The sequence below is a fragment of the Delphinus delphis genome, chromosome 10 (assembly GCF_949987515.2).
Source record: "Delphinus delphis chromosome 10, mDelDel1.2, whole genome shotgun sequence".
NCBI classification, from domain to species: Eukaryota; Metazoa; Chordata; class Mammalia; order Artiodactyla; family Delphinidae; genus Delphinus; species Delphinus delphis.
Window position 1 is genome coordinate 68667918 of NC_082692.2, and position 24005 is coordinate 68691922.

General features: G+C 42.9%; 1 protein-coding gene and 1 long non-coding RNA gene across 3 annotated transcripts in view; one reads left to right on the plus strand and one right to left on the minus strand.

The window, feature by feature from the left end:
* The first annotated feature begins 1494 nt into the window (after nucleotides 1–1494).
* Nucleotides 1495–2899, plus strand: LOC132432383 (uncharacterized). Its single transcript, XR_009520885.1, has 3 exons — nucleotides 1495–1701; nucleotides 2018–2099; nucleotides 2766–2899. It is a non-coding gene; the product is annotated as an uncharacterized lncRNA (long non-coding RNA).
* Nucleotides 2900–2929: 30 nt separating this feature from the next.
* DCP1A (decapping mRNA 1A) overlaps nucleotides 2930–24005 on the minus strand; it is a 61168-nt gene continuing 40092 nt past the window's right edge. Inside the window, exons 6-11 of one of the 2 annotated variants that reach the window (XR_009520884.1) lie at nucleotides 22457–22570; nucleotides 11465–12214; nucleotides 9452–9517; nucleotides 7312–7530; nucleotides 6197–7007; nucleotides 2930–2995 (exon numbers count right to left, since the gene is read on the minus strand). Coding sequence is in view for 1 of the 2 variants with exons in the window: in XM_060022690.1 (XP_059878673.1) it covers nucleotides 6927–7007; nucleotides 7312–7530; nucleotides 9452–9517; nucleotides 11465–12214; nucleotides 22457–22570 (1230 nt within the window). In the remaining variant the exon portion in view is untranslated. Of the gene's footprint in view, nucleotides 2996–3191; nucleotides 7008–7311; nucleotides 7531–9451; nucleotides 9518–11464; nucleotides 12215–22456; nucleotides 22571–24005 lie in introns of those variants that run through there. The other variant, XM_060022690.1, reaches the window with a different exon arrangement.

Genomic DNA, 24005 nt, shown 5'->3' on the forward strand with positions numbered 1-24005 from the left:
ACCGGCCCAGCATTTAAGGGCTCCAAAGTCCTCGGGGAATGTTAATTAATAACCTCGCCATCTTGGGCTGGAGCGCAAACAGCTCCTTGGTCTCCTTTTGGGCAGGAGCCCAGTGAGTCAGGGCAGGCGATGGAGGGGGGCGGGAGCTGGCTCCCAGGTGTGTCAGCCCTGGACGGGCCCTTTGTGGGAGAGCGGCCGTCTTCTGGGTGAAGGGCAGCTGTGTCAGAGTGAAGACCAGGGCTCCTATTTACGGGGGCATTCTGCGAATTTGTGTACTCATGCCCAAGCATTCCCATATTTAATATGGAGCATCTGATTATAAATTACTTTAAAACTTCTCCTTTAGATCACAATTAAGGTCTTATTTAAAAATTATGTAGGCATAGGTTACATTCTCTATGAATTTTAGGTCAAAATGGTAAAGGTGAAATGACAAAATATTTGTTTAAAAGGGGGTGAGGTGCCTGCTAGGGTGGAGACCACACAGTAAATGGGGGTGTTGGCCGGCAACATTGCTAGCATCCCCTTTCCCATCAGGGGGCCTGTCGGGGTAAGGGTCAAACAGAAATCAGGGAAGCTTCTCGGTGCCAGCAGGACGGGAGAGGATGTTAGCCCTTCTGTCCAGGGGAAAGACCCCTGCCTGGGAGAGGCTGGGAGGGGCAGTCTGTGGGGGCAGGAACGTGTCAGATATAGAAACAACAAAACGGGGCTTCGTTAGCAAAATGTGTAGGGGTCCAGATTTTTGTACATGCTTCAGAAGCCAGGGCGCCATTGCCAACACTGAGAAATTCCACAGAACATGGTGGGTGGTTTGCTGGGGTTGCCTCTAGAGCTTTGCCAGGGCTCAGGCAGTACCAGACCCATCTTTCTGGAGGGGCAGGGACGTGGTAAGCAAGCAGCAGTTCCTGTGGACTGTGGCCGGCTTCTCAGCTCCAAATTCTGGGACCCTTTTTAGACTGATGGGCTGACGTCAGTCTAACCACAGCCAGGGCCTCTGCCCCTTCCCAGGATGACAGGAAGCTGGTGTCGTGAGTGGCCCTTTCCCAAGGCTGCACTTTGAATGGCCTCCACCTCCGAGGGATGTGGGGAGGGTTAAGGAATGCACACAGAGCACACAACAAACGTCGGTTATGATTACTTGTGGGACTGTACTTCAAATATATTCAAACTTACGTGAAAGAAGTACCTGTGAAACATGATGTGACTGTCATGCGGCCTTTGTATCACCTCCTTCCGAGCCATTCTACCGCTGGGCATAAGAGCTCTCTTAGTAGTCAGCTTTACTTTTAGCTAATTTGCCTGGTGAACTGAAGAGATATATGTAAGCCCCATCCGCCCGCCCGCCCTGCCATGGGTTCCGTCTGCATGAGCGTGGCAGCAAACTTAGACAGGTGGAGAATCTTGAATTGATCTAAGCCCTTTAGAAACCTGTTGGCGTCTTCCCATTACATTTGGGGGTAACAGAGACCCCAAAAGACACGGCCTAAAGGAGAGAATGCAGGCTGGGCTCCAGGGTTTGCTTGGTTTAGTGACTGTTTTGCTGCTCTTCCCTTCAGCTTTCCAAGAACCTGGCTTCATCTTTAGAGGAAACCCCATGGCCGGATTTCTAGCTGCTCATCCAGGAGACAGGCTGGTTCTTGTAGCTCTGACAAACACAGAAGCCTCAGCAATTTCTAACTCACACACTTACTCAAAGACCAGGTATTTTTTAAAGTTTATCACTTAATTAATCAATTAATATTTATTTTATTTTTGGCTGCGTTGGGTCTTTGTTACTGCATGCGGGCTTTCTTCAGTTGCGGAGGGGGGGGCTACTCTTTGTTGCGGTATGTGGGCTTCTCATTGCGGTGGCTTCTCTTGTTGCGGAGCATGGGCTCTAGGCACGCGGGGATCAGTAGTTGTGGCTCACAGGCTCTAGAGCGCAGGCTCAGGAGCTGTGGCACACGGGCTTTGTTGCTCCGCGACATGTGGGATCTTCCCGGACCAGGGCTTGAACCTGTGTCCCCTGCATTGGCAGGTGGATTCTTAACCACTGCGCCACCAGGGAAGCCTAAGACGAGATATCTTTTAGCAACAGCATGAACCAGGATCCATAAACGGTGAGTGAAAACATCATTAGAAACAACCAGGAAGCCTAAAATCCCAAACCCTATGGCTCTTGTTCACGATCCAGTGGCCTTAGTTTTTCACGAAATTCCAATGAACCTGGTTACCTGGTTTCCTAGGTCATGACAGCTGAAAAGCAGCACGTGAGTAGGTCAAACTAGCTTTTAATAAACAGTGGTAATGTGTGACCTAAGGAATTATAGAAAGCAATCTAGAATAATTTATCGTGGAGGCAATGGAGTCAAGAAAGGAGTTCTAGACCAGCCCTCTGGTCTGCTTGGCTTCGGGTCCCTAACTCAGTACTGGCTTAATAAGCAGCAGGCCCTGTCACTCTCAGCTTCAACTCCCTTCTCCCTAAAATGGGTTATTGTGAAGATCAGGAAAATAATGGACAGCAATGCTTAAGTGCTGAATGAGCATGCATTAATGATGACTGGGGTGTGTGTACGAAAGTCATAAAGCAAGGGTTAAGCATATGCTCTGCTCTAAAAAAGCAGGCAGGTATGTCAAACATTTTAGAGATAATTTCATTTGGAAACACACTTAATGTGAACAATTACTAGGGAGATATATGATTAACACTTTTTTCCTTTTCCCTATGTCCCATAATGATGACATTTTACTTTCTTCCCTCCCTCTTTCCTTCCTTATCATCCTAGATGCCTGGCACATATGACAACTCAACACACATAAACTGAGTGAATTTGGGAAGTGACCTGGAAGGTTAAGTCCCCTGTAAAACAGTGTTTTTGGTCATGATTAGACCTGTACCCTCCATCTGGGGAAAACTCAGAGGAATAAACGGAGTTGTTTTGTTCTCTCACCTCACTCCCTCTCAGCAGTAGGAGACTCTGGAAAAGTGTAGCAACTCATTCAAAAGTTCCTATTTCTGTAAATTCAATAAAAACACAATTAAAATTTAGTAGGTGCTAAAACTTGGTTTTGAACTTTTATTAAAAAAATATATTTGCAAACATATAAAATTTAGGATGAAAAATGCTCATCTGAAAACAGGTAATAACTTAATATTTGCAAACATACACAGATGGTATAAAATCCATACCATTAAAAATGTTAATGATGCTGTATTGCGCTCATGGAACAAAAATCTTGCTGTAACCCCAGAGCTTCTCATGCTCACATTTCAGGGCGCTGAGACTCTGGTACACTGGAGGTCATGAGAACCACATGGCCAAAGCAGGAATACAGAATAAAAAACCATTTAGAACACATACTGTTAAAAACACGTTTCTTAAGGAATCACACAGATAAAAGGGAAACACAACTTTGCATTTTCCCCATTCAAAGTGAACGATATTGCATCATAGCATTTCAAATGAAGATGTCAAATACAAAACTGAGTGAAACATTGCACACATCTCTCCTGCTGAATTTGCTGAAAAACAGGCTCCTTGAGGCCCCGGCCCACTCAGGGAAATGTTCTCAAGCACAGCTTTAAAAAGCTCAGTGTAAGTTGCTTTACTTGTTTCAGATCTTAACGTTTTAGACACCTGAAAACACAGGGCACTATTGGTTCCAGAAGGCCCTTTGAATACAACTGAAGAAAACCAAAGACAAGTAAGAAAGAAACACGTGCTCAGCAGCAAACGCGCAGCAAGAATGCAGGACACACGTCCGTGTGATTCCTCGTCTTCACTCATGTGGACTGAGCCCACTCGTGCCTGTGCTGCCTCTCATTCCTCTGTGTTTCATTTTGCCCAGAGTTACAGTATGATGGCTAATTTTGTTTTTTAAGCAGTTAGGCACCTTCAATTTCATGTTGCATTGTTAGTAATACAATGGCAGTTATGGCCTCTACTACCAAAATGAGAAAATTTCAAACTACATTCTTTGGGGAGGAGAGTAATAAAGCTGCGTGGTTTAAAAATATTTACCTAGTAGAAGATTTGATGGGGTTTAAAATTTTTACAAGAAAACATGGGTGGAAAAAGAACAATTCTTGACATGCAAAATCGGGTCATATTCTAAACTTAGCCTGTGCATCCTCCGGCAGAGAAGGACCCAGGTCAACTTGGGCTCTTAACAAAACCCCACTCCCAAAAGCCTTCCAAAGTAAGCCATGGACACTCACATTCACATGCAGACGGCATGAATGCTTCTGAAACTGACAGTCACTTGAAAACCTAGGATTCAAAGTCACACCTTACAAACCTCGGGAGAGATGCACAATGAGGAGGAGCTTCTTCCTTAAAGGAAAGGAGCAAGGCTGTTTGGGAGGTGGGAGTCCATTCAAAGACACCACATCAACTACAACCAAAGAAGGTAGTGCCACCCACCCAGGTGGGGGGGGGGCATACAGACAGTCACGGTGACCTAAATGCAGGTCACCTGAAGTTGCAAACCTAGCAAGAAGCATCTCTGTTTTGGTGTCCATTTTGATTCACCTAAGGTTTAAAACTAAGATTCCAGTAAAGTCACTGCAGCAATGTAAACATGCAACCTAAACTAGCATGAGGTTCTGGACAGAAGCCTGAATGAGGAATAAGGCAACTGAACTGCGACTTTTGGGCCAGGGTCATCCAACTGCAACTGTTCAGGCTTGGCCTGACTTCTCTAGGGACTCATTCTGGCCTGAACTTCCTAGTCATCATGACGGGGGACTTCTGGCTTCTGAATTTTCAAAATGCTTTGAATACATAAATCTGGGAGTTGAAACAGGTTTACCCTTTTCAAGTCTCCATGACTTGGGCACTTAAAAATTTACTTTCACACTAAGGAAACCTTATCACAGATTCTCTTTACTGTCTGTCATATTCATTCCTTGGATTAAAGGGTGAAAATTAACAGATCTGATTAAAGACCCTCTTCAGGATATTCTCTCAACTCTCTTGTAATATTGTCCATACTCAAATCATCATTTCAATTCAAATGTCTATCATAACAAGAATCCCTCGATTCTTCCACTTACCAAAGCCCACTGAGACTACACCTGGGATGCGAGCAAACCTACCAGGGCAACTGTTTTCTGAGAACAGTCACGTGGCTCCCTGGACACCATCTCCTGGTGTCAGCAACACTTCACGTCTTACTGTAACCTTCTCTTTCCCAGGTGACACGCAAGCAATTCATTTTTGGTTGCTGAATTTACATACTACCTTTGAAAACAAACTATTCCTAATGGAGTATGAGAACTTAAAAGCTTCCCTGGCTTCTGCGCAATTCACAAATAACTAGGTAAATGCAATAGAAGACACTAAATTGGGAAGCAGAAAAGTTGCCCAGGAAGCATGTTTAGATTAACAAAAGCCAATCAAGGTATTCTTTATGCTAAAAAACTAAGAGCAAACTAAAACAAGTATGTAATTCACAAGTAATTTTCTAAAATCTCAGCTAGAAAAAAAAAAATCTGTGGACTTACGATTGAGTTACCATTAAAGCTTAAATGATTGTTCCCGAGGAACCATTACATCTGTCAGCATTATTCACAGCTAATCCTTATGCTAGCTGGTTGAGCCAATTGGGTTTTACCCCATCATTAAATAGTGCTCAGAAAAGTAAGCAGTGCATCTTAATTGGTTAAATACTACAAAATGACCTGTATCATAGAAACGAAGACATTTTCATTCAAAGAATATCTTAAAATTACTATTGCTGAAATAAATCAAAATCTACATTAAAATATTACTAATCACCATTACATGCCATAAAAGAATAAATATAAATCATGGCAGATCAATAGCAGCATAACAAAGCATCTTTACATATTTTCACACTTCGGGCTGCAAAAGTACTCACAGCCTAGGAATACATTGGTAAAGTTCTGAATTTCACACTTTGTTTTTAACTCCATATTCTATAATAAAGTAAGGGCAGTGTGAATAACAGCTCCCTTTTCTGCATAGCTTTAAAACTATTCTCAGTAGACTTGAGGAATGGAACCAGAATGGCTTTGTCAGATTGGTCCACTGGTCCTTTTGTCAAAGTGTTAAGGAAAACAATTAACAATGACTTCTCACTGTGTTTAGACAGAAAAGGAAAATAAGGCTATGATTCACACACAAATGTAACATTTTCAAAACCACTGGAGAGTAACTTAAAGTGAAGATTTCTGATAGAATTCGGGCCTTACCAGTCCCAGCCTTTATTTCAAAGATGTGCCACGCCTGCTCCCATACCATGACAGGGCCTGCAGGGCCTGATTCCAATGTATCCCCACACTGGGAGCCTGCCACATGGCAGCACTGGGGACACTTAAAAACAAAACACAATTAAGAAATTTCAGAACTTTTAAGGCCCAAGTGAGGCATTCATATAAAACATACTTCACTTGAACAAATCAGTCCTAATTTGCCAGCTTAAACTCTGACCCTTAAAACACGAAGCTACTTTGCACAGAGCTGACTTCTGCTCTGTTCTGAACTTGACTACCAGCCCAATGCTCAAGTTTTCAGGGGGGGAGTGGAGGGGAGAGGGGTGCAGACTGGGCTGAACTCTGACTGCTGCAAGGCTGGTGACCCCTTTTCCCTAAGACCTTGAACGTGAAAGTGAGTTGAAAATCAGATTCCTTATTTCACAAACTTGCTTAGATCTGATGAAAACACCCACACAACTCAACACAATGGTCTTTTTTTTTTTTTTTTTTTTTTTTTGTCAAAACAAAGGTCTGCTGGTGATGCTTCACAGTGAAACCTCCATTATCACTGGGAACGTCACTTGGAAAACATTCTTAAGGAATGAGTCTCTTTCTCATAGGCTCAATTTCAGGATTCTCAAAACTCAATGTTCTGTTTAGAAGTTTCCATGATGAGGCCTATTGTTTCTGAGGTCGCCATTCTGCCTTTGGATCGACTCTGCTCCAGTCATAGGTTGTGGCTGTCTTTGTTCTTGGTCAGAACCTGCAAGTAGACTTCATGAAGCGTACTAAGGAAGCTGGAATCATTCTGGAAGAGATGGTAATGTCACATTTACCTCACTAGAGCTTACTTTCTTGATAACCGCTTAGGAAGAAGCTGTATACATGATCTGTATAACTAATTACCCAAAGAATCCCACCACCCAGAGATAACCATTAATATTTTGGAATTCACTCAGATATTCTTCCACCGGGAGCATATGCCCAAGAAGAGAGAAACACTGGTTCTGGCTAGTCGTGAATTTTCTTTATGAGCTGATTTTCTAAGAAGTCATACAATTTTTTTATTTTTAAAGAATGAAATTCAAAGATGAAATTGATGCCCTACATACCTTAATTAGATGTATTAATGTATCCTGGAGCTGAGACTTGCTGAGGATAATGGAAGGCTTTCTTTGATTTTCTGATGTTCCAACAGTGAGAGGAGAAGGGGAGCTTGCTTTCCTCTCAAGGTCTGAGGACCTTGTAACTGTCTGCTGGAAAACACTTGGGGACAGCAGGACTGAGGACACTGCCGAAGTTGTTGCAGGAACCAGTGGGGGGCCTGCCACCTGCAGGGGAACAATGGTCATTTTGCACTGTCAGCAGCCACGTTGATTAGTGGACGCCTGATAACAAGCATAAGCAGCAGGAGACTGGAGCCCAGAGTCCAGTGCTAACTGTTTGGGGTTCAGATAAACATTCAGGAGCAGCATCTGGGCATTTTACATCTGGTTAGGAAGCTTGTTAACTGAAGGATAAAGAGTCCATTTATATGATAAGGATGCTCTAGAGTTGTTATGAGAAGCCAGGCCCGATCATCACAGAAGGGGGACCTGATAAATAACAGCAGGGTATGTACAGTAAGAATAGTCCTGTGATAAATCAAACATGTAAAGTTTTTCCATGAGGGGCACAGAAATGACTGGAAGAGGGCGTGAATGAACTTCCTGAGGTGATGGAAATGTTACATACCTTGGCTGGGTCATTACCCAAGGGATATACGTATGTTAAAACTCAATTAAAAAATCTGCATTTTATTATATGTAAGTTTTATTTCAATAAAAAGAGAATTTAAAAAAACCCAGTTATATGAAGCATTAGTTTCTTTCTTTTTAAAAATATTTATTTATTTGGCTGTACTGGGTCTTAGTTGGGGCATGCGGGATCTTTTAGTTGTGGCACGTGGGATCTAGTTTCCTGACCAGGGATCAAACCTGGGCCCCCCTGCATTGGGAGTGCGGAGTCTTAGCCACTGGACCACCAGGGAAACCCTGAGCCTTAGTTTCTTTGGTGGTGTTCAACGTATTTATTGTATCATTACAGGTATCAAAGATAAATATATATATTTTTTGTGGTACGCGGGCCCCTCACTGTTGTGGCCTCTCCCGTTGCGGAGCACAGGCTCCGGACGCGCAGGCTCAGCGGCCATGGCTCACGGGCCCAGCCGCTCCGCAGCATGTGGGATCTTCCTGGACCGGGGCACGAACCCGTGTCCCCTGCATCACAGCAGGCGGACTCTCAACCACTGCGCCACCAGGGAAGCCCCCAAAGATACATTTTAAAAACATAAATCTAATATCTATCTCCTTTCATTTAGATGTACTTCTGGGCTAATAACGGCTAACCATCAGAATACACAAAAGAGTAATAATTAGTATTTTAAATAACTCTCACATTTTGATACAATCAACAGAGAGCTATATATTTTTTTCCTCCTATCTGTCACCCTCCTCATTTACAAATAGCCAAGAGCTAGCCATAGTTTTGAGAATGTGGTTTCTGGGTTCTGAGCCATTTGGTTTGTTTTTTTGGTGCAACACCAGGCTGAGAGCTCCCGCCGATCACCATGCAGCGGACAAGCTACAGAAAAGACCCATTAACAAGACCAGTCAGAAGCTGGCTATACTTTAAATTCTGAGACTTGAGGAGCGGTGTAAAGGCTCAAAGGCAAAAGGAATGTAAAAGTTTAAGAACTGAAAAAAGTAAGTGTGCATGTCAAGGCTGGTAGGTAATGGAGGATGAGGGCAACTTTTAAAAAATGAGGCAGGGGAGACACAGCAAGACCCAGAGCACACAGCCCTGGGAGGCTTTGTCGTCAGAGCAACGGGAAGCCAATGAGAGCATCGTAGTGATGCTGCCCTCTGTTTACTGAGACACCACAGCTCTTCCAGGGCAAAGACAATCTCCTACTCATAGGGACCAGGCTGACTTGCTCTCAGCAGTCACCCATTCACAAACACTGAGTGACTGCCCCTGCTGTGGCCCACCTGCCCTCCCATACACACAGTCAGGGAAGACATCACTGCAGACAGATGCCTTGAGGCCTACAATGGCCACAGCAATGAACTCTGCCTGGGGGAGCAGGAGGGGGCGTCTAAGATGGGCCTAGGCTTGAAAGCCAAAACTTTTCACTCAAGTGACAATGTTTTACTTCACACTCAGCAGAAGAACTTAAACATACTGTGCTCTTCAGAAAAAGGGAATCCTTACCGGGATGGCACTGGATAACATCATAGGCTGGGCAAAAACTTCAGGATCCTGGTTTTGCTGCATAGACTGCAACGTTTAAAAAGAAAAGATGAACAGATGTAGCAAGTTTCAATTAAGATTTCTTAGTTACTGTGGAAAAATCTAGGTTAGCAGCAGTAAGGAATAGTTCAGACATGATCTGGTTCCTAGACTCCTGAGGGGAGAGGCTGACCAGAACTTGTGACAATGCAGAATGAGAGCTCTGGGACAGTACCCGACCCCCTTCAGTTCCACCCAAGAACAGGGGTGCGTGCAAAGCCTTGAAAGTGTCTCTAAGGAAAAAGCTGAAACCTGTGTCTCTTATAAGAGCTGGGACAGCCCAAGCCTATTTTTGCTGTTGAGGCTGTAGAGATGCAAGATCCTGGCAGTGTGATACCTCCTGATAAGGTGATTTAAACTTTGGACAGGTGGCACTAAATAGTCTTCATACAGAGTCACAATTCCACATGTTAAATTTTATCCCCATTCCTGTGCAGAGCAAATACATTGGAACTCAATAAAGCCCAAGGTCCTAAAATTCAATACTGCCACATAAATGAAAATGTACATGTTTGTAAGCTTCCTTTGCAAGGAGGCATGCTGGAGAGCAGGGTGCCATCCCAGAAGGCAAAATCTGGAGCGGGTAGCATCCCCAACCACTGCTGGTTGTACTTCCAGAACAACAGGAACAGTGGCGGCAGACACACTGCAGGGGTGTGATACCTTACTGTTAAATAGAACATTTTCTCTCCTCCTTATACTGCAGACAGAAACGGCAAAAAATGACAATTTAATGATGTAACCGGGACACTAGGTTTCCTCTTTTTCTGTACAGAATTTCAATGGAATGGAAAAAATACTCCATTAACTAAGAAATAATATTCAATTATTATGATGGGCTCTTCTATATAATATTATTTGGTAAAATGTTAAGAGTTGGGGATTATAATTATTAAAGGGCATGAGACTAAAACCCTGAAAGGTTCTACTCCCTTTCAGTTCTCTGATCTTGCACAAGTCACTTCCAACTCTGACCTGACTTCCTCACTTGTAAACTCACCGACCTTATAAATTGAGGGACAAGCCTCTTCTTCACCCCCACACCCACTTCACCACTAAGTCCCACTGACCCTACTTCTTAACAAATCCACGGGTCCACACTCCCCAGTGCAGGCCCCCACCAGCTCAAGCCTGGGTGACTGCCCCAGCCTCCTTCCTGATGGGTCATTCTACTGCCATCTTCTCCTTTCCTGGCATGCCACCCTTGGCTCAAAGCACTTAAAAGACTCCCCAGGGCCCTTAGAACAAACCTCTAACTCCTTGACACAATTTACAAAGTTTTGCTCATCAACAAATACCTGCTCCCCTACATTTCTTTCCATGTAGATCCAGCCACAGTGCAAGTTCAGCAAATGCCCTCTCATGTCCAGGCCTCTGTATGTGCTATTTTCCTTGCTTCCACATACTCTTCCTACCTCTAGAATAGGTCTGGCTAACTTCTACTGAGTCTTCAGATCTCAGCTGAACATCAGTTTCCTGAGGAAGCTTTATTTGACCCCAGACCTCCAAATCTGGGATGGTCTGATGGCAGCCCTAACGCTCCTGGCACAAGGCAGGCACTCAAGTGAGAGTACTGAGGGAGCCAGGGATGGAACAAAGATTGGGATAATCTGGATCTGTGGTCCCAAGTCAAATAAGAACTTCTGGAACTGTTAGGCAAAAATAAACAAAAAACCCTAAAATGTACACCCGGGAAGGAAAATACAAATACTGTTTCTTAGCTTTTATCAGTTGAAATAACTTTGGGAAGTGAATTGAGTTACAACACCAGTTACCAATGGTCTGGCTGATCACTGCAGGGCTTCTCTCTCCTTTCTTCTAGCTCCTGACACACTCAACAGCTGTCTCTTTAAACAACTGTCTCCTGTCAATTAAAATCCAGGTCTTTGCAGTTTCATCCCACCCAGTTACAGCCACCCACCCTCCTGCCAGTACCTGAAGGGGAGCAAGCACCATGTTGCTCAGGGAGGCTGAGGCTCTCGCTGCTGCTGTCTTCGTGGGAGGCTCTATGAAGCTCTCAGGCGTGGCCAGCTGGCCAGCTGCTGCAGAAAAGCTGGGTGCCACTGCACCTTTCCCAAGTGACTGTGTCTGTATTTGGTCATGCTGTGGGGTCAACCTGAGTTTCTGGAGAAGATCAACGCTTGGGAGGGATGTACCGGCTGTGTTTGTCACACTCAGCGGGGCCCTGAATGGGCTCTGGCTGGCAGTCAGACTGGTGTGGCTCAGCTCAGGGACTGGCTGACTCAGAAGTGGAGACCTCTGTCTAGGTGTGGTCTTCACTGCTTGCATCATGGTGGTGTTTCGGGGTAGGCTTGGGGGAGCCTGTCCAGTAGAAGCTTCTGCTGGTAGAGTAGGACTAAGCACAGGGTGCAACGGGATCGTATAGCTTGGGGCCTGCTTTTCGCTGGACTGTGTGATGGAGGCAGGAGTGATTAGCACCGGGGTGGTGACTTCAGGCTGGACTGAGTGGTGGGCAGCAGGATGGACACCCAGGTTTTCCGACTGAGGGGCCCCTCCTGGCTCAAAGGAAAATGGTAGGAACGAGCTGGGCTCTTTCTGGGAGGCATCTCCTGGCAGCTTCTCCACTTCTTCTGAATCCAGACCAAAAACTGTTGGCTGTTCCTTTGGCAAAGAGGTTCCAAATAATTCTTCCACTGTCAGATGTTTGTGTCCAGACGGAGCAGACTGAAAAACAAATCAAACCACCCAATGAAAGAAATCTCTTGCAAACCAGCGCATCTAAACTTCCTTTCCATCAACCAAAACAGTTTGCAGAAGCAAGGTTGGGTGGAGTCTGAAAATAGGAAATGGAACAAACTGAAGATGTTCTCAGGATTAAGGCCTAGGTACATCTATCTGGTCTCCCCAAGGTGGTGGACAGAAATCTGCATTAATAGTAAAATTCCAATTTTCCGGACTCTAGGTGGTAGCTTAGAATTCACCTTTTTTTTTGTTGGCAAACAGATATAAGGTGAAGGGGCAATTACTTTACTTCAAAGTTAATTGTGCCTAATTGCCCTATGTCAGTCACACATGGTAGGGAAATTACACTCAAGAGGACAGAGGGACCAAATGCTGATCAAGCAATCATACCTTTATTTTCATGACTTTTGACTAAAAGGTAGGCACTGCACCTTGAGGACTAGGCCTCAAATACCAGAAAATAAAATTAACTATTAAAGAAAATTAAAGTATAGCTGATACAACATTATATTAGTTACAGGTGTACAACATAGTGATTCAATATTTTTATAGATCGTACTTCATTTAAAGTTATTATAAAATATTGGTTATGTCCTCTGTGCTGTACAATATATCCTTATATCTTATTTATTTTATACATAGTAGTTGGTACCTCTTAATCCCCTACCGTGATCTTGCCCCTCCCAATTTAATCATTTTTTAAATAGCTAGCCATTCCTCCTTCCTACTCCCGAATCACAGAATCCTTAAGAAAAAGCGAAGCATTTAAGCCTGAACACGTTACATTTACATATAGTCTAGTGATCTGGTTTACTGACGCCACTGCAACGACTCAAAGGAGAAATATTCGTGCCTCCCACTTGTGAGCTTTCCTGCCCCTTCCCTTCAAGGACTATTGCTGAATTCATTTAACCTTTATTTGCTGAGTATGCACGGGGTGGCATGCTCTGACCTGGGCCCAAAGGACATACCAGGAAGTAATGACAAAGAGTCCTACCCTAACAGAGCTTACATTCTCATGGGAGACAAAGTACTCTGAGAACACAAGCAGCCTCAACTTACGGTTTTATCCCTAAAGTGTATGGACTTCTTAGTTGTTTACATGAAAAAAAAATTCACTGAAAACCCATGATTTTCAGGGCCCCAGAAAGTCTATAAAGGCCTTAAAGTACACTGCATCTGAAATACAATGATGATAACACTATGGTATGATCCCATTTCTATAGGAAAACAAGCTCAGTTTTCCCCCAATGTTTGCTGCGTCCATTTGACAAATAATTAATGGTCTTAACCAGGTGCCAGGGGCATTGGGCTGTGAAGGGTGGGGAGAAGAAGAGAGAGGGAGCTTCTGGGCAGCAGGCTCTTAAGGGAAGGGGGTTAGGGATCCCCTCTGTTGAGAGACAACAGGGAAGGGAGGACTGAGGATGCAGGGGAGCTTACACATAAGGGACAGAAAAAGTTTCGGGGTCGCCGCTGTGCACTTTCTCCCTGGTGTCAGGGCAGAAGCACCTGCTGGGTGAGAGAGAGGTGGCCGGGAGAGCGTAGGTGGTGCGGAATAGCTGTTGTGGAGGAAGAGGCAGAGCCTCCTCAAGTTGTAAAAAAATCACAACTTCGTACCAAACCATTCATTATATCTTAGAAAATAGTCAATGAAGAGAATTCTATTAATATTAAAGCTAACATAATGTATCTTGGCAAGTTAATGTGACGAGAGGCTTTGTTTAGGTGAAGGAACTCTCACGTGGCACATTCAGGCCCCCGCTAACAATGCTGTAGCGAGACTAGTAAGACTGTCTTGTCACAACACTTTCTAGCACTTCAAGGGATTTTCCAGATTCACAGTCTCACTCCAAATACTAGGCAGCACTAACACCTCATCATAAACTGTGGATGTGAAGAACTGCAAAAGACTTTATATGGTTTAATATCCTTACATTTTTACTTCTGGAAAACTGCAGAGCTTAGGGTCGGAAATAACAAGTACCTAGGTTCAAGTCCCAGCTGTTAACTCGTAAAATTACAGCATTTCTATGTAGTGCGCTCATTTGAAAACTGAGGGCAACTGTGGCTAATTGCCTCACAGAGCTGTTGTAAAAATTAAGTTCTCGATATAATGTCTGCCCAATGTCTGCTTGTCTGCCCAACAAGCATTCAATAATTGGGAGTTGGCTATTATCATCATTATATGAACCCAGATACAGTCTTTTTTTTTTTTTTTTGCTGCAAAAAGCTTTATTGTTTCCATTTGGTCCAAGGCTTGGGAGATGGGTCCAGGGTGGTTAAAAAGCTGCCTAGTGGCTGCAGAGAGGGGCTTCAGGCAGAAGCCCTGACACCAGAGGGGCTCCTCAGAGGCCGCTGGGCTCTGGAGGCTCTTAATCATGCTTGAGGGTGAGACTTTCGAAGAGATACTCGCCCAGCCCAGACTGGGGACCAAACAGCTTGCGGAGGTTGGTCAGGCGGTGACTCATCTTCTTCATGAGTTTCACCTCCTTATCTAGGAAGTGGCTCTCCAGGAAGTCACAGAGGTGGAGGTCTGGGCGGGCAGAACCCAGGGCATGCAGATCCAAAAGGCCTGGTTCAGGTTCTCCTCCACGAGAATGGCAGCTTCCAAAGTGTCCTGGGTTTGTAGCCCACTCATCTTGAGATGGCTTCTGCATGTCCTCGAAGAGGGCACGGCTGCCACACTGGTTTTGCATTTTCAAGAGACGCTGGGCGCCCTTGCACTTCTTCCCCACCAATTCACAGAAAAAGTGGCCCATGTCCTCCAGAGCCACGTTGTCGTGGTTGAAATAGAAGCCCAGAGAGGAGGTAGGTGTAGGAAGCCCGCAGATGCATGCTGACCAGGCAGCTGATGGCAGCCTCCACCTTGGTGGAATAATTCTGACGAATCTGGGAGCTCAGAGTTGATCGGTAATGAGGAGTTATGCTCAAAAAATGGTGTTAGCTGGTCCTGGTGGCCAAGGATAGCTGAGTGGCTGATTCTGAAGGTTGAGACTGGAAAAAAGGTTGGAGGGTGGTCGGAGGCTGGAGCAAGAGGCGTCCCTGGGTCTCTTCCGTCCAAACACTGTTGAAGCAAGAGACAGATCTGCGGGACTGGTGAGCACATTGCCCCACATATACTCTTTAACAGCAATTATGATAAATCTGTGTGTGGATATGTTTTAAAGAATATCAAATAATATGTGGGGATATTAAAAATCTATTAAATCCTTTTAGAATATCATCCCCTATAATGCAAAATAATAACAAAACCACTTGATGGGATATGGAGGCTGTGCTATTATAAATCACCCCATTGTTCCCTGAGGCAAGGAGTCATTAAAGACACAGCTGTTTGTTTAGAATTCACTGGTAATGTTTCAAATCCATTCAAAGTAATCTGAAATAGACAATGAATTCTGATATGGGACAGATGTCTCTTTCTCTCTGTCCAGGCCACATAACTGTAGTAGAATGCACAGGTTCCAACCCCAGGCTGAACACTGTGATCTACTCACTTTTGGATCCCTGGCATCATAAATGTCTGCTGATGAGCAGAGAGACAATTCCTTCCCCCTTCCCATTTCTAAAAGTTATGGTAAAATATACATAACAAAAGTTACCAATTTAACCATATTTATACCTAAGTGTAAAATTCAGTGGCATTCAGAATATTCACAATGCTGTCGATTTACACAAGTTTTTCATCAACCCTAATAGAAACTCTGTACCCATTAAACAACTCCCTATCTTCTCTCCCGGTCACCCCCAATGCCCCACCCACAGACCCTGGTAATCTCTATTCTACTTTCTGTATCTATAAATTTGCCTACTCTACCTACCTTGTTTAGGTGTAATCATACAATATTTGTCATTTTGTGACTGACTTAATTTCACCTAGCATGTTTTCAAGGTTCATCCATGTTGTAGCAGGTATCAGAATTTCATTCCTTTTTATTTTTTATTTTTATTATTATTTTTTTGGCTGCGCCTCGTGGCTTGCGGGATCTTAGTTCCCTAACCAGCGATCAAACCTGTGCCCTCTGCACTGGAAGCGCAGAATCCTAACCACTGGACCACCAGGGTATTCCCACAATATCATTCCTTTTAAAGGCTGAATAACACTCCATTGTATGTATATACCACATTTTGTTTATCCATTCATCTGATGATTGACAATTTGTTTCCACCTCTTGGCTGTTATGAATAATGCTTCATAGAACATTAGTGTAAAAGTGTCTGTTTTAGTCCTTGTTTTCAATTCTGAGGAACAGAACTGCTGCATCATATGGCAATTCCACATTTTAACTTTTTGAGGAACCGCCAAACTGTTCTCCAGGGTTGCTGTACCATTTTACATTACCATAACTCTTGTTGGCCTTTTGTGTATGTTATTTGGAGAAGTTTCTATTCAGCCCTTTGCCCGTTTAAAAAATTGATTTATTTATTTACTATTTTTTGGCTGCACCATGCAGCATGCAGGATCTTAGTTCCCAGACCAGGGACTGAACCCATGCCCACTGCAGTGGAAGCTCGGAGTCTTAACCACTGGACCGCCAGGGAAGTTACCCCTTTGCCCATTTTTGAGTTGGGTTAATTCCTTTTTTACACATCATGTTTAGAACAAAATGGTGAAGACTGCTTGGCAAAAGAAGTGCTGGAAAACTACACTAATTCTTATTCATTAATGCAAATTATGTAGTTTTTTTTTTTGCCACGCCACACGGCATGCAGGATCTTAGTACCCCAACCAGGGATTGAACCTGTGCCCCCTGCAGTGGAAGTGCGGAGTCCTGACCACTGGACTGCCAGGGAATTCCCAATTACGTAGATCTTAACCACCATATTTTTTTATATATATGTGTGTGTATATATATATATATATATATATAAACATGCACAAACCAACATTTAGACATACCTACTTTAAAAAACACAGACCACATTGGGACTATCTTGCAGAAACTTAAGAGTCTTTTCCAGGGAAGAATACTATTTTATGTTATAATGAAAGGAGCAATCCAACAATAGGACATGGAGACGCCTCACCATGAAATACACCTTAGGCTTTGTAAATGACACGATCCAGGTAGCAATTTTTATCTATCTAGTGGAACACAAATCAACTTTTGAACAACTAACATTACCCACATTTACATGTGAAATGTTTCTACACTTACACTTAAAAACTGGTATCTCTAGGGACTTTCCTGGTGGTCCAGTGGTTAAGAACCTGCCTTCCGATGCAGAGGACATGGGTTTGATCCCTGGTCAGGGAACTAAGATGCCACATGCTGCAGGGCAACTTAGCCCGCGGGCCGCAACTGAGTCTGCACGCCGCAAGGAAAGATGCCGCATGCCACAGCTAAGACCCGACAGAGCCAAATAAATAAATAAATATTAAAAAAAATAAATTACCTTCCAAGATGATTAGAATGGTGAATGTCTTATGGGGTTTGATGATAATGTTTATTTCAGTATAGAAAAACAGGGCTTACTTTGAAGTATAAATATTTACTGTATAAATATTTACTAATAAATATTAATAAATATTTACTGAATTAATACATACATCTAAGACTGTTGAAAAAAACTGGTATTTTTTTTAAAAGTCTCTCTAAATCCTCCATTAAAAAAATATATACATATTTATTTATTTTCTTTCTTTCTTTCTTTTGGCTGCGTTAGGTCTTAGTTGCTGCACACAGAATCTTTGTTGAGGCATGCGAGATCTTTCGTTGCAGCACGTGGGCTTCCCTCTAGTTGTGGTGTGCAGGCTTCAGAGTGTGTGGGCTCTGTAGTTGTGGCGCGAGGGCGGGCTCTAGCGTTGAGGCACGAGAGCTTGGTGGTTGTGGCACACGGGCTTGGTTGCCCCACAAATCTTAGTTGGAATCTTAGTTCCCTGACCAGGGATCGAACCTAAGTCCCCTGCATTGGAAAGTGGATTCTTTACCACTGGACCACCGGGGAAGTCCCCCAAACTGGTATTTCTAATGGTATGAAATCTACTTCATATTAAAAAATGGGACTTCCCCGGTGGTCCAGTGGGTAAGACTCTACACTCCCAATGCAGAGTGCCCGGGTCTGATCCCTGGTCGGGGAACTAAATCCTGCATGCATGCTGCAACTAAGAGTTCGAACACCGCAACAAAGGAGTCTGCATGCTGCAACTAAAAGATCCCGCATGCCTCAATGAAGATCCTTCGTGCCACAATTAAGACCTGGCACAGCCTAAATAAATATAAATAAGTAAATAAGTAAATAAATAATGAAACCATATGGTAGAATGCTGAACTCTGACGGCAAAAGCAGCAGAAAGTTTCCAATTTCTCCATGCTGCCTCCCTGCAGCTTCTGCCAGGCCAGAGACAGATTCTCACATTTTCTCTGGAATAGGGTGTGTGGTAAAGCTTTAGGGTTTCAGAGGCATCTCACATGAGGCAGAATAAATGAGGTTACGAGGGCAATAAGAGCTATCATAGACAGAACGCTCATTACACATGAGGCCCTGTGCTACACACTTTACACGCATTACTCTATTAATCGGTGAGGGCAGTACTATTATTATTGCCATTTTATAGATGATGACCAAGTACAACAACAGAACCAGACTCCAACTTAGTTCTAACAAGACAGTCCATATTCTTAACCATTATGCCACCATCCTGAGATGTCCATCAAGTAGATGATAGGTTACCTACTCAACTGAATGGTGATATGATCCTCTGGGGAACAGAGGTGCAGCTAAGACTTGAATAAATAAGAGGTGGATACAAGTCAAAAGGTACCAACTTTTGGAAATATGTAACTGGCTGAATCAGTCGCAAGAGGCTGAGTAGGCAGAGCATGCGTCTCCACACAAACTCCCCAAAGCTTTATAGTCTCTGAGTTGTACAGGACCCTCTCTATGCTTCTCTGCCTCTGACAAGAAAAACTGGCTGCATTCCTCTAGTAGCTGGGCTTATTTATTCATGGATTCATCTTCCATCATCCATAGAAAAGGTGAAATTTTATTCTTTACTCATCTTTAAAGACTGGATTCTGAGTTCTGTAATGCCTCACTTAAATCAAGTTTTAGTCTGACCATGCCCCTGGGAAATGGAATTCAATGAGTGACACCATGTATGGTACTCAAAAAAAATTCTAATAAACTGTATCAGGGGACTTCCCTGGTGGTCCAGTGGCTAAGACTCCGAGCTCCCTATGCAGGGCGCCCGGGTTCGATCCCTGGTCAGGGAACTAGATGCTACATGCCGCAACTAAACATCCCGCTTGCCACAACTAAACGATCACACGGGCTGCAACGAAGATCCTGCATGCTGCAGTGAAGATCCCGCGTGCCACAATGAAGACCCGGCACAGCCAAATAAATAAATAAATATTAAAAAACCCCTAAGAAACAAAACAACAACAAAACTGTATCAGGTTTTCCATTGTTCCTTCCTCACCCCATAGCTCTTGCTATTTAGAGAACTTCATATTTCTGTTTGGATTTATTGTGTCCATGTCAGATTTCCTACCTGATAGTGCCCTGAGCACACTAGAAGATACGATTATTGTTAACCACAGGAACCAAAAAAACAATACAAAACAAACTAGAGAAATAGTCCCAAGGGAATTTTAATAAGTAAATTATGAAACTGAAATAAAATATAATACTAGTAAGGCTTGACAGCATTACTTGCTCCTCAGCACTAGATGGCAGTGTTACTAAACCAACATACAATCTGCATGCAGGGCCGATTATGGATTTTAGCTAATTTTAGACATGGCTCTGACAATATCCAGATCTCAATATTTTACAAAATGCTGTCACTTTGGCTATAAAATGGAGTTTCTGGGGGTCCATTTCTTCATTTAGATCTCACAGTAAGTCTGTGAGTTAGGCACTGCCAAGAATCCTTAATCCCATGATTCAGAAGGAAAGGGGAAGTGACTGGCCCACTGGCTGATAAACCAGACCAGAAGGAATCTGCTCCTTCCCTTGCTGCCTCTCTTAACATATATTTTTTAAAAATTAAGTTTTATATAGCACTGCTTTTTTCTTTGATTTTTTAAAAACACAGCATTGCTTCTAATATATGTTTGACCTTTAGGATCCTAAGTCCAAATACAGTAAAAATGGAGCAAAGGAATGTGGTATACAAAATGGGTTTAAATTAATTACCATCTACATACCTAAAAACTTTATAGATACATTGCTGATGGGAATGTAAAATGGTACAGCCTCTCTGGAAAACAGTATGGCAGGGCAGTTTCCTATTAAACTAAAACATGCAATTACCAAATTACCCAACATTTGCACTCTTGGGCATTTATCCCAGAGTAAAGGGAATTTATGTACAAAAACCTATATACAAATGTTCATGGAAACTTTATTCATAATAGTCCCAAACTGAAAACAACTCAGATGTCCTTTAACAGGTTAATGGTTAAAAATGTTAATTCCACTCAGCAATGACAGGGAACTACTGATATACATAACAATTTCAATGAATCTCCAGGAGTTATGCTGAGTGAAGAAACATAATCCCCAAAGGTTATATAGTATATGATTCCATTTATAGAAAATTCTTGAAATGACAACATTACAGACCTGGAGACAGATTAGTCACTGCCAGGGGTTAGGAATGCCAGAAGAAGGCTGGGAGGGTGTGACATATAAGTTTGTGCAATAACAAAAGGGCAACACAGAGGATTCTTGTGGTGATGGAAGTCTTCTGTATCTTGACTATGGTGGAAGACATACAAAGCTCTACATGAGATAAAATTGCATAGAACTCAATAAACACATGCACATACACACAAATGAATATGAATAAAACTGAGGAAATGTGAACAAGATGGGTATATTGTATCAATATTCTGGTTGTGATATTGTACTGTATTTTACAACCTGTTATCAATGGAGTAAATGGATAAAGGGGACATGGATCTTTCTGTATTATTTCTTACAACTGCATATTAATCTATAATTATCTCAAAATAAAAAGTTTAATTAAAAAACTATGGTTTTCTGGGACTTCCCTGGTGGTCCAGTGGTTAAGACTCTGTGTTCCCAAGGCAGGGGGCCGAGGTTTGATCCCTGGTCAGGGAAGATCCCACATGCCATGGAGCAACAAAGCCCATGTGCCACAAATACTGAGCCTGCTCTCTAGAGCCTGTGAGCCACAACTACTGAAGCTTGTGCGCCTAGAGCCCGTGCCCTGCAACAAGAGAAGCCACCGCAATGAGAAGCCCGTGCACCACAACAAAGACTACCCTGCTCGCTGCAACTAGAGAAAGCCCGCGCGCAGCAACAAAGACCCAACGCAGCCAAAAAAAGGGTGGTGAGGGACTTCCCTGGTGGCGCAGTGGTTAAGAATCCTCCTGCCAATGCAGGGGACACAGGTTCGATCCCTGGTCTGGGAAGATCCCACATGCCATGGAGCAACTAAGCTCGTGCGCCACAACTACTGAAGCCCATGTGCCTAGAGCCCGTGCCCTGCAACAAGAGGAGCCACCGCAATGAGAAGCCCGTGCACCGCAATGAAGAGTAGCCCCCGCTCATCACAACTAGGGAAAGCCCACGTGCAGCAACAAAGACCCAACACAGCCAAAAATAAATAAATAAATACATTTATTAAAAAATAAATAAATAAAATAGGGTGGTGAGAGAGGCTCTCACCTTTATGGAAGACACTAGAGATCTGAAGGAAGAAAGGAAGCAAGCTACTTCTAGGAGGAAAGTCTTCCAGGCCAAGGGAACTGTAAGTGCAAAGGCCTGTGCTGAGGCAGGGGCATGTGTGGCACATTTGTGGAAAGGCAGGAAAGCCAATGAGGCTGGGAGCAAGGCAGAAAGGTAGAGGATGAGGCCAGGGTTAGGGGGGCCAGATCAGGTAGGGCCTTGTAGGCCACTGCCATGACCCTGGCTTTTATTTGAGTGAGATGAGATACCACTGGAGGAAGGCCATGATCTAACTTATGTTATACCAGGATTACTTTGGCTGTTGGGTTAAGAATAGGGGAGGGAGTGGCAAGGGCAAATGCTGGGAAACCAGACAAGAGGCTACGGCAAAATCCAGATGCAAGATAGTTTTACATGGACCAGGGGATATGACATAAGAGGATGACATTACATTGCTGCCTGTACATACATACTTTGACAGATGAACAACAAATCAAAATTGTACTGCATTAAAATCCTTACAAAATGTTGACTCTGTTAGGTTACCTTAGGTGAAGTTAGGGCTTTAGCTGTACAAACCTTATCTTGGGACCCGGATGGCATCTCTTCTAGAGTCTCGGTGCTTCCCAGATTGGAGATCTGAGTACTTGGCTGTAACCCAGGACTGGAGATATTTGAATTGCCCATCTGATTCTTAAATTAGAAGGAAAAGTATATCAGGTGAAAAGCTTGCTATTCTTTGGCTCACAAAACAGCATTCAAGGTTACTAGAAATATTATTTTAAAAGTCAAGCATAAAATCCCCCCAAATGTTTGCTCTGGACCTACATGTAAATTAACCTGTACAATAAAATTTCTAGAAAGCTGAGCACCTGATTTTAGACAATAGTGTTAGTAACAACTACTATTTTTATAACCCCTTTAAGGAAAAGCAAATAGCATTACTTTATCATGTACTCTTTTCCATTTTATTTTTTAAGTTAATATATGGTGGAATTAACTTTTGGAGTGCACAGTTCTATCTGTGTACCTATCGCCACAATCAGGATATAAAACATATTGATCACCCCCCAAAACTCCCTCGTGCTATCCCAATGCAGTCATGCCCTCCCTCCACTCCTGGCAACCAGTGATCTGTTCTCTGGCACTAATTCTGTTTTTTCGGCAATGTCATATAAATGGAATGCTGGCTTCTTTAACTTAGAATAATGCCTTTGAGATTCATCCAAGCTGTTGTATGTATTGGGCTGGCCAAAAAGTTCGTTTGGGTTTTTTCCATAACGATCTTAAAGTTTTTTAACCATTTACCTATAGGAGGACATTTGTGTTGCTTCCAGTTTTTGGTGACTATGAATACAGCTTCTACAAACATTCATGTACAGGTTTTTGTGTGGACAAAAGCTTTATTTTCTAGAGTAAATTCCTAGGAGTGGTAATTCTGGGTCATATAGTAAATATATATTTCTTCTAAATTTTTGTACTTTTATTTTTTACATTTAGATCTACTGACCCATTTTAAGTTGATTTTTATATAAGGTGTTACATTTAGGTTGAGGTTCAATTTTTTGGACATATGAATGTACAAGTACTCTAATACCATCATATATTTTAAAAATTGAATTAAAAAGGTCTTTAGGGACTTCCCTGGTAGTGCAGTGGGTAAGATTCTGCACTCCCAATGCAGGGGGCCTGGTTCAATCCCTGGTCGGGGAACTAGATCCCGCATGTATGCCGCAACTAAGAAGCGTGCATGCTGCAACTAAGACCCAGAACAGCCAAAATAAATAAATTAATTAAAAAGTCTCTAAACATCACTATCACAGATGACAAAACATTGTAATAAAGTGTTTAAAAATTCCTGTTAACTTGTATCTTTGTTCTTAGAAAGAATCCTAAAAAAATGATCACTAGATGGACATGGAATTTTTAGAAACTTATATATTTAGGCTATATAATCGAGCATCTAGTGAGCTTTATCTGTGTCAAAATAGACACCAAAACCAGTTTAGAACAGTCAAGGGACCAGACTTTTTAAAAACAGAAGCTCCAAACTTTAGTTCAGAGACAGATTAACTTTCTTGACACCATATTATAAAGATATGTGCCTAGTGCAGGAGTAGGTACTGAA